At 41.8% G+C, this 11,429-nt stretch overlaps 1 protein-coding gene across 1 annotated transcript; it reads left to right on the forward strand.

Moving 5' to 3' along the window:
• Window positions 1-7,376: 7,376 nt before the first annotated feature.
• On the forward strand, window positions 7,377-10,818 carry LOC137271590 (polypeptide N-acetylgalactosaminyltransferase 1-like). The gene is made up of 3 exons (XM_067804033.1): window positions 7,377-7,528; window positions 8,770-9,465; window positions 9,867-10,818. Exons 1-3 carry the CDS (start codon window positions 7,377-7,379, stop codon window positions 10,816-10,818), a joined length of 1,800 nt encoding a protein of 599 aa, XP_067660134.1.
• The last annotated feature ends 611 nt before the right edge of the window (window positions 10,819-11,429 follow it).

Below are 11,429 nucleotides of genomic sequence, written 5' to 3' on the forward strand. Positions count from 1 at the left end.
CATGAATATTTGTCGTCCGACCCATACACAGTGTGCAAAAAAATTTCCAAATTTTGCTGGCCAGTAGTGAAAGCTATCCCTGAAAGTTACTAGGCCACATAATAATTCATGAATCGGTAATTTGAATGGAGAAACCAAGCAAAATATTACAAAACTAAAATATAAAATCGTTTTTTGTCAAGCTTGATGTAAAGGCTTTTTATATCTTAACAAGTCGGGCCAGTGACTATGGAGAATTGCTTGATCGACCTGAGTTTTAGCAGCCGCGTCCTAGCGGGCCTGTGACTGTGGAGAATTGCTTGATCGACCTGAGTTTTAGCAGCCGCGTCCTAGCGGGCCAGTGACTGTGGAGAATTGCTTGATTCGACCTGAGTTTTAGCAGCCGCGTCCTAGCGGGCCTGTGACTGTTTCGCACGCTGATTGTTTAGTAATGGTAGTGATGTATCTCTTGTCGCAATGTTTAGTGATACATACCCACTTTTCGTCAAGTTTGCTTTGTGTAATAGTGTTTGAAAAATCATATGTTTTAACAAAACTAGCATTATATTCAGTTATGCATGTAGACAGAATCACGTTTACATAAGCAATATTTTTCCTCGAAATACATGCATTATTATTTTGTTTCTTTCTAAGGAAAACAGAATCACTGAAGCAAAACTCCAGCCATATACACGAAACACTTGATAATAGCAATTCAAGGATATTTGCATCTCTTTAACGAAACCTGTTGACCTACATATGGTGATTTTGGATTTCATGTCACGACGAGAGGGGAATGTAAAAACCGATATTTAAACTACTCTTCTCTGCCTACATTATCAATCGTCACTCCATTCCACAACGAGGCTCTGACGCCATTCCTACGCCATGTTCACGCCATTGTGTCCCGGACGCCACCACAGCTCCTGTTGGATGTGATTCTAGTGGATGACAACAGCACCTTTTCATTTCTAGGTGAAGACCTGCAGGAATATTTCAGAATCCATCCTGGACAACAGAATTCGAATAATACGTAACAAAGAGCGAAAAGGTTTGATACTTTCTAGACTACAAGGGGCAGAAGAAGCACGTGGAGACGTGGTAGTTTTCTTGGATGCTCATATGGAGGTTTGTGAGGGTTGGGCAGAACCACTACTGGAGAAGATTAACAGTCAGCCAGCCATTGTGGTCCAAGCTGACGTCTGTCCGCTCGATGACCAGACCATTCGTTTAAGCATTGGTGAACTCATTGGCACAAGAAGAGGTTTAAGAACGTTTCTTCTGATGATCAAGGGTTGTCCATGCAAGTCTGAGTCGAAAATATAAATGACATGGATACATGTGTATTAAAACTTGATGACGACCTTCCGTTTCAGAATATACCTACCTGAGTTAGATCCAGATTTCCGATCCGCACAGGACACGGCGTTGTGCAATTGTAGACAAACTAAACCAATATCAAAGATGCTCGTTTATGTTTGAATTTAAGACTTTTTGAGCTACCAAGAGCGATAAACTGACTCTATCAGTAATTTTAACACTTGTCTAACTAAGTTTGCTGACATTCGCAATAAAATTTGAGAATTTGGAGATTGGAGCTAGGTTTAATTCCCCGCTCTAAATGTTGAAACGATCAAGAAAATGATGATAGATTTTATCCAGACAACTCATATTCAACATACACACGCACACACGCACACACGCACACACGCACACATAGGTATGTTAATAAACGTTTGTCTTACCTTACTGTGTTTGTTCAAGTATCTATCTTACCCGAACAGTATAAGTGAGCGAGTTGAAATTTACTTCGCTTTTAGCAATAGTCCGGCAATATCACGTGTATCCATGTGACAATCGAACCTGGGTCTTCGGCGTTTCTAGCGAACGCTTTAACCACGAGGCTACCCCACCAGGTGTTCGAGAAAAGGGTCAGCATATTCTGCTGTCCAGGTATAATCCGCCGTAAGGAAATACGTTCATGGGTCACATAACGCCCACCTGCAAGCCCTTGAGTCGACACCAGACAGTCAAGTGATGGACAAAATAAAAGAATTTACTGATTTTTCTTGAGACTAAACACGATATGTAAATTTTGAATATGTCTGCTGTGAACAAAGTCAAAGAATTTTCATAGACGTGGAAACGGTCTTGTCGCTGACAGTGAGTGAGAGAGTGCGTGTGCGAATATGGTTTTACGCCGTTTTAGCAGTATTTTAGGGGGTTCACAGTGAATTGTGTACAGAATGGTATAAATGGAATACACGATGGTAAATAAAACCGATTAAACAGTTTTCATAATCACAGGAAGACTTAGAACAGACTCCATGGCACGAATCACATTGAGTGAGTGATAGAGGATACTAAACGACCTTCCGTGTATTACCATTTTTATTAAACGAGTTAATGATTTTGTATCAAACGAGTGAAATCGAGTTTGATGCAAAATCTTTAACGATTCATAAAGCCATTCATATCAAACGTCAAAAGCCTACCATCAACCGAGATCAAGGATATCACATTCCATCAGCACTACTCCAAGCCCAATCAACTGTATAAACTCTCTGCCTTGTTAAACCATCCCTTTCATTTGTACATCGTTGGCTTCTACTCCCCATTGTCTACCCAGTGGCTTCATCACCTCATTGTCTTAGTTACCTTGTTATCTTTTGGTCTTTGTTAGCCTCAATATATATACTTTGCCACCACTGTATGTTTCATTCCTGCTTGACAACGGTGCAAGAATATGTACCGAAACGTTGCACTATCGTAATAAAGAAGTTATTCTCCATAAAGTTTGAAAATCTTGTCGTTCTGCGTGATTTTGCGTCCATCATCGCGTCACGCTGCACGAAAGGTTTGTCAGTTTCATATGAATTATCAAATGATTGCACAGTATCTATTTTTAATTTGCCATTTCTTGCTACGATACTCTTCCAATATTCTAAGCGTATTGAGCCATTGTAAGCAATGATTACACGACTGGATGTAGGAAAATTTCCGCAAAATGCTACTCAGTGTAAAATCGGATTTTTTCTTTGTTTACTTTTCAAACAAGCACAGTCTTTCGAGCACAGCGTTCGTTTTCATACCCAGTATCTTTCGTTTCGTTTAACCCAGACAGTTGGTATTGGTGATAAAAAGACCATTTGTAATTTGATTCTAAGATGGGTGGGGAATTCAATGATGCATTTCTCGCAGCTGGCTATGAAATATATGGGATGTAATAGGCGTCTCAATACCGGCCTCCGCGAAACGTGATTTTGTAAACACAATCCAATATGACGGAAAGCGGATCTTGGCGTTCGTATAAGTGTATTTTCGAAAACATCCCAACCGATTCTGGGTTCATCTGCGACGTTTCAGAATTATTATTACTGGTTACATGAAAACTTGACTTCAGGAATCATTAATATGCTGTTTTTGACATTCAATACTCGAAGTAATTATCCGATTTTCACATTTCAAAACATACAGCAAATAACGCTCTGAAACGCGATTTTGTATAGTGTGAAAAAATGGCGACATTTACGATGAAGCCTATTTTGAAAGGCAATTTTAGGTTAGTCTAAGATAGTAGTGGAAACGGAGAATGTTCCGCAAAATTCAAAACTGTGAAGTGCGTGGTATATTTGGAATTTTATTGGACTTGAAAGTGAGGGGTGATGAGGAGGGACATATATGTCCCTGTAGCATCCAGGGGGTTAACGCTTCGTGCTCATGTGGGGAATCGAACCCGGATCTGTGAAGTGACGACCGAACGTTTGAACCACTACGCTACCCTACAGCCCTTTGTCGCTTATAATGATATAATGTTATGCTGTCAGACAACGCTGTCTTGAACTTTTATGTGTTGAAATTACAGTAAAACCACGGTCCCTTGGCATTCTTTCATGTCATCTAATTTCCGGTTGTCTCTCATTTTGAATAACTTGAAGTATCTACACAGATGCCTTCGAATGTTTGAAGGTGAAATGAAGCTACGATGAACGAATATTGATACTTCCAAACAGCGTCCGGAACAAATCTAAAGTAGCCTACAATAGCTTGATAGATTTCTTAGAGAATATTTTAATATTAAGTTTAATGGAATGTTTCTGCGATGCAACAGAGAGGCAATGGTGTTGATTATTTTGAGTAAGTGAGTTTCATTTCTACACCACTTTTAGTAACATTCCAACAATATCACGGCGGGGACACCAGATATGGGATTCGCACATTGTGCCGATGTGGGGAATCGAACCGTGTCATCAGCGTGACGAGCGAACGCTTTCACCACTAGGCTACCCCACCGCCCCACGAGGTCTTAAAATGCACATCACATACTTTGCACCCGTCCCTTTCACAATTAAATTTACGCAGACAAATGTTGAAATTATCCATGGATTGATTGGTGGTTTACTTACTTTCTGCTTCTTTGTCCATTGCTTTTGTGACAAAGGGGGATTCATACGTATACATGATGTTTCAGTATCGATTAGTCATCAGTAATTGACAGGTTTTTATGTTATAGATGTATGTTGGTTTAATGCATATACTGTACTCGTCGTTGTATAGCAGAAATCTTGTCGATGTAACGTTAAGGATGAACGCGTTCACTCATGAGTAATGACACCTACACTCTTTGATAATCATAAGTGTGAAATAGTTTTTGTTACACGAAAATGTTATAATTGAGTACACATGGTCCATGACCCGCGAAGGTCCCGGGGTAGAATAGGCCTTCAGCAACCTATGCTTCCCATAAAAGGCGACTATGCTTGTCGTAGAGGCGACTAACGGGATCGGGTGGCCAGGCTTGCTTACTTGGTTTACACATGTCATCGGTTCCCAATTGCTCATGCTGTTGGTCAGTGGATTGTCTGGTCCAGACTCGAATATTTACAGACCGCCGCCATATGGCTGGGATATTGCTGTGTGCGGCGTAAAACTAGACTCACTCACTCACACATGGTCCATCGTTTATAAACTGCTGAGCGAGGAGTGAGTGATTGAGTTTCGTTTTACGCCTCTTACGACAAGCATAGTCGCCTTTCATGGCAAGCATGGGTTGTTGAAGCCCTATTCTACCCCGGGACCTTCATGGGTCGCTAAGCGAGGAAATCGAAAAGTAATCGCTTGTAGTGGGTGATTTATCTATTCCATTTCACTATGTTATGCAAAACACGTCAGCTGTAACACCTGTTTTCCTCTACTTTCCATATACTGATGTCTCCCCTGCTCTTGTCGTAACCTCCCCACTTGTCACTGTCAAGCGCATGCTTGTTACACTGAATCACTGCCTTGCCCTCGTCGACCCAAATATTGTGTTAAAGCGTAAATCGTAAACGCAGAGACAAACTCAGTATCGATTATCGGATGAAAAGGACACCATAAGGCGCAAAAGACAAAGGGCAAGGAAAACTATGGGAGAAGACCACTGGAAATCATCGATGACACCAGGTGTTGCCAAAAAGGGTAAAACGTCCTGCCATACCCGTACCATCCAACAAGCCACAGATTGATTATCCGTCGAAACAGATGCCAATGACGATAAAAGGCAAAACAGATGGGGAAATAATAGGAGAGGATCGCTGAAACCTCATTAATGACACCAGGTGTTTGGTAAAAGGGTCGGCCCTGAAACACCCAAGATACCTGCCATACCCCTGGATCGAACACAGTAGTATACACTAGAATGGGCTTGAATGGAATGCATGGTGAAGTTTACATGTCCATTATCATAAAACACATAGAGCAGTGTAAATAGTGAGTGAGTGAGTGAGTGGGTGAGTCTCCACTTACGTCAATATTCTAGCTGGGGACACCTGAAAAGGGCTTCAAACACGGTACTGAAGTGGGAAATCGGACCCGAATCCTCGGCTTGACGAGCGAATACTTTAACTACGGGGCTACCTCACCGTCCGAATCACATTGTAAGACATAGTAACTAAAGTAAACAGTGAGACATGAAACTTAACTTGTTTCCGTGATGTTTTCTTTGGACTTTTTTCGGTTTTAAACTTTGTTACGAAAGTAGGACAGACATATTAGTTTATACATATTCAGTTTACTTGTACATGAGAAGTTATATTAAAATTACAATATGAAGTTAAATAGTTTGAATGAATTAATACAACGTTACATTAAATCGACTCTAGCCACCGTACCGACCGAACTCTACGCGAAGCCCACAGAGTTATGTTAGTCCTACGCCGGTACCACAATGCGATCGTAGCGCTACAGTGATTGTCACCACGACAGACATAGCTCTAAGGTGATCGTAACTACGACTGTCGTATCACTGGGGTGACCACAACTGCCATACTTTAACTTACACCTACGACGGTCATACCACTAAGGTGATTGCAACACCCATATTTTAACAGACTTACGACTGTGATGACTAGCCTTTAACATAGATTTACGACTGTCATAGCACTAAAGAGATCGTAAATGCCGTACCTTAACATAGACATACGACTGTCGTAGCACTAAGGTGATCGTAACTCCCATACTTTAACCTAGACTTACGACTGTCATAGCACTAAGGTGATCGTAACTCCCATACTTTAACCTAGACTTACGACTGTCATAGCACTAAGGTGATCGTAGCTCCCATACTTTAACACAGACTTACGACTGTCATAGCACTAAGGTGATCGTAACTCCCATACTTTAACACAGACTTACGGCTGTCATAACACTAAGGTGATCGTAGCTCCCATACTTTAACACAGACTTACGACTGTCATAGCACTAAGGTGATCGTAGCTCCCATACTTTAACACAGACTTACGACTGTCATAGCACTAAGGTGATCGTAACTCCCATACTTTAACACGGACTTACGACTGTCATAGCACTAAGGTGATCGTAGCTCCCATACTTTAACACAGACTTACGACGGTCATAGCACTAAATTGATCGTAGCTCCCATACTTTAACACAGACTTACGACTGTCATAGCACTAAGGTGATCGTAACTCCCATACTTTAACACAGACTTACGACGGTCATAGCACTAAGGTGATGGTAACTCCCATACTTTAACACAGACTTACGACTGCTGTAACAACTACGATCGCTTTGTTTCACGGGACCCCCTACCTTAGATGTGAGAAGCAAACGCTGAACTACTAAGCCAACAGACTGTCGGCATAGTGAGAATAGTGACAAGAAGACATTTCTTTATCAAGTTACAAGTAAAAATATCACAATAACCACAGCAAACATACGCTTGCAAATAAACGGACATGGTCCATTCTCACATTTTATCCTAAAATAGTTCAGACAATAGTTTCTGTGACATCACAATAGTGTTCACAGAGAACCAATGATCTAGCGTGTGACAGATGGGGGTAGTTAGCCGTTACCAACAGCCACATCACACATCCATTCACATTTTATTCAGGACTATGAGCAGACCAAACTCTTGCAGAGAAGTGGCTATCACAGTGTTTTTCCATGTTGTTACTACCGTATTCCTTCTGCAAATATTAGCGGCGGTGATATTTCCAGAACAAATGTATGTGCCGCCGTTCAGGAGAAGGAAAATGACACCAGACATGTAAGTATATGTCTCTATATTAGCAAGGTATTCACTCTGATGCAACGGTGTCAAGATAGGCATTGGCACATACACACCCGAGAACACATACCCCGAAGATGAAATCTAGTTTATCGCTCCTTTTATCATTTATTAAGTGAGTATTAGTTTATGATTCTTGTAGCAATATTCCAGCAATATCCGGACGGGGGTCACCAGAAATGAGCTTCACACATTGTGTCCATGTCGGGAATCGAACCCGGGCCTTCGGGGTGATGGAAGGAGGCCTTACCTCTAGCCTACCCCGCAGCCCCCTAGTATCACTTAACCTTTTCAAGCCTTCTGGTAAGTACTCACTTCTAGACAGGATGGCTCAGTAAAACATGAATGCTCACCCGGTAGATTTTGGATGGTTTGTTGTTTATGCTATGTTCACACTATCACGATTCGTGCCACAATTAAAGTCGTGGACTAATCGTGGTGATCCTATCAGATCCTATCAAATCCTCAGGTCATTCGTGGCAATCGTGTTGACCGTATAAACATTTAGGACGGTTAAAACATTTTCTACGATCAACACGATTAATTGTCGGTGGTAATCGTCGCATCAGATCGTACTGAATCGTAACAAAGCGCAACATATCGGATCTAATCGTGCCTCAAGATCGTGGTGATCGGAATCAGTCGTGGAAAAACACCACAGTGGTTGTGTCCACCATGTAGGAGTTCAAGAAACAATGAAGTCCACGTTCAGTTGGGCTGAATAGGTACCCGTCAGGGTCCAGTCATAACTCAAACCGTGATCACCTCGATCTTGATCGGGAAAGACGACGCAACCACAATCGCATACTATCGCAACAAAGCGCATCGAATGAACCTATCGGAAAGTACCTGCAGGTACCACATCGTCCGAAATCGGGGACTCCAATCGCGATGATCGTGTCAGATCGCGACCCAGCCGTGGAGTCGATAGGGACAATCCTATCACAACGTATTTGATCGTACTTGAACGGGAGATCAGACCGTGACAATATGGCATCCAAGTGCAAAAATTGTATAACTCCATTACTTTCAGACCGCCGCCATATGACTGCGATAAAACTAAACACACATGCCCTCTTAATGATAACTATCCTTCCAAAGGACATCATGTCTGAACTATGAATTATCTCACAAGACCAAACAAGTATTCTTTGGCCAAAGGGCATTATACAGTGCGGCGTTAAATAACAAACATACAAAGTTTATTTGTATCATTTCAGGCAATCCAAACCAAGACAAGAAGATGATATTTCAAACCTCTATCGCTACCAGTCTCTCTTGTATGGCCCTGGAACAGTACAAGCTCTTGAATCACAGTTACAAAAGCTTTTGAAGAATCATGAAAGGCCAGGTGATGACTACTACGGTTTCAATGTGACGAGAAGTGACGAGATCTCCGCCACTCGTCACGTGATAGACGAGAGGCCATATGAATGTAAAAACAAGTATTTCGAGTACTCCTTTCTGCCTACATTATCAGTTGTCACTCCGTTCCACAACGTGGCTCTGACGCCATTCCTACGCCATGTTCACGCCATTGTGTCTCGAACGCCGCCACAGCTCCTGTTGGATGTGATTCTAGTGGATGACAACAGCACCTTTTCATATCTAGGTGAAGACCTGCAGGAATATTTCAGAATCCTGAACAATAGAATTCGAATAATACGTAACAAAGAGCGAAAAGGTTTGATACTTTCTAGACTACGAGGGGCCGAAGAAGCACGAGGAGACGTGGTAGTTTTCCTGGATGCTCATATGGAGGTTTGTGAGGGTTGGGTAGAACCACTACTGGAGAAGATTAACAGTCAGCCAGCCATTGTGGTCCAAGCAGACATAACTCAAATCGATGAAAATACTCTGGATCTGAAGACGGATGACAGCGCGAAATACAGGGGAGGCTTTGGATGGGATATGAGGTAATGCAATTACAGCAGCAGCATCTCAGAGACCTTCACATATATTTTACGTATTGTTGTTACCCATTTAACTTCGCCATCATAAAGTGACTGAGTGAGCGAGTTTAGTTTTACGACGCTTTTGGTAATGATCCAGCAATAGCATGGCAGTTGACACCAGAAATAAGCTTCACACATTGTACCCTCTCGAAATCGATCTTCGATGTGACGAGCGAACGCCTTAACCACTCGCATGGTCAGAATCGCTGATTGGTAGACTCATGTTATCGTATCCCAGTCATGTTGATGGATGATCATGCTGTTGATCACTGACTTGTCTGGTCCAGACCGCCGTCACATAGCTGGAGTAATGCTGCGGCGTACTAATGAGCTCACTCACTCATCTATATTTTTGTCAACAGGTACATGCGGTTTCCCCTTCCCCAATATTTGAGGCAGTTTCGAGACGCCGACTGGAAGCCATTCAGCACCCCAGTCCTACAAGGTTCATGTATAGCTGTCAGAAAAGACTATTTTAAAGCTATCGGACAATTCGATCCGGGCCTAGAGATCTGGGGAGGTGAACACTTTGATCTGTCCTTCAATGTCTGGATGACAGGAGGAAGAATTGAGACAGTCCCTTGTTCAAAAGTTGGTCACATATATAAAAACAATAATTACAGTTTGGGTTCAGGAGACAAGATGTATGGTATCACCAAGAATATTCTCCGTGTGGCAGAGATATGGATGGACGAGTATAAACACATCGTCAGAGCAGCAGTCTTTGGGCATTTACAAAACCGTTTCCCATCGCTGAGCGAAGCTGAATTGAAATCATACATTCCAGTGTTTACCGAAGCAGAGGAAAAATCGTTACGGCAGAGGCAATATTTACGAAAGGAGCACAACAGTCAGCCGTTTGCCTGGTTCTTGAAGGCCGTCATGCCTGAACAAAAGATACCATTGAGGGAGTATCTAAATTCGGGCGAAATAATAAACGAAAAGACGAGGGACTCATTTTTCGTTTTTGATGACGGTCACATTGGCACAACAGGAACTGAAGCTGGAGTTATTGTTCCAGACAATACGTTCTCTCTGGATAGGTATGGTAGGCTGAAGTATGAAGACAGATGTGTTGGATATGATGAGAGGAATCTTCTGGTGATCAATCCGTGTCCATTTGATCAAAAAGGAATAACCACCTGGAAATATGATAATAACAAGCTGGTCATCGTCCAGAAGTCGACGCGTCTCTGTGCTACCCAGACAACGTCAAGGGTTCTGTTCCACACCGAGAAGGAATTAGTACAACTACTTGCGTGTGATGAAGAAAACCAGAAACAAAACTGGACGTTTACATTTACATACAAATGACACTGCAAAAACGCTTCACTTCGACATTTGTAATGAATTCACCGGTGTAGTATTTCACAAGTAAACAAAACAATTGAGAAGTTTTGAATCAGTTTGAAATAGTAGGGAACAGCGGGGTTCTCCCTCTCCTATGAAGGATCGTCGTTCCTCACGTGGGTATTTGTGTTATCTGTTAGGAATTTAAAATAAACAAATACATATTATCTTCTTATTTAATGCTCGTTTTAGTGATTTAATGTACACTTTTAACGAAAATTTGAATTCCAAATTCAGAACTCTTTCATGTATTCTACACATTATTCACTGTCTGCCTTACTTTCTCGAACACTAGATGTTTAACACCGCACCAAGCAGTCCGTACTTGAGTGCCATATGTTGTATGGAAGACGTCTGGGGACATTTCCAAAACTGAATTAGCTGGGAATGTCCGAGGTTACTCCCAGTCCCAGAATACAGAATGTCCTATGCAATATAACAATTATGTAACAGGTTGTCTGTATTATGCTGAAGAGCGATATTGTTACATGCGTTTTTTATTTAGATAAGCCATCACAAAACAGCATTTACATAGAGTGCAAATTTGCACTAATGCAAATTTATATTTGCACCTG

The sequence above is a fragment of the Haliotis asinina genome, chromosome 2, assembly GCF_037392515.1.
Source record: "Haliotis asinina isolate JCU_RB_2024 chromosome 2, JCU_Hal_asi_v2, whole genome shotgun sequence".
Classification (NCBI taxonomy): Eukaryota; Metazoa; Mollusca; class Gastropoda; order Lepetellida; family Haliotidae; genus Haliotis; species Haliotis asinina.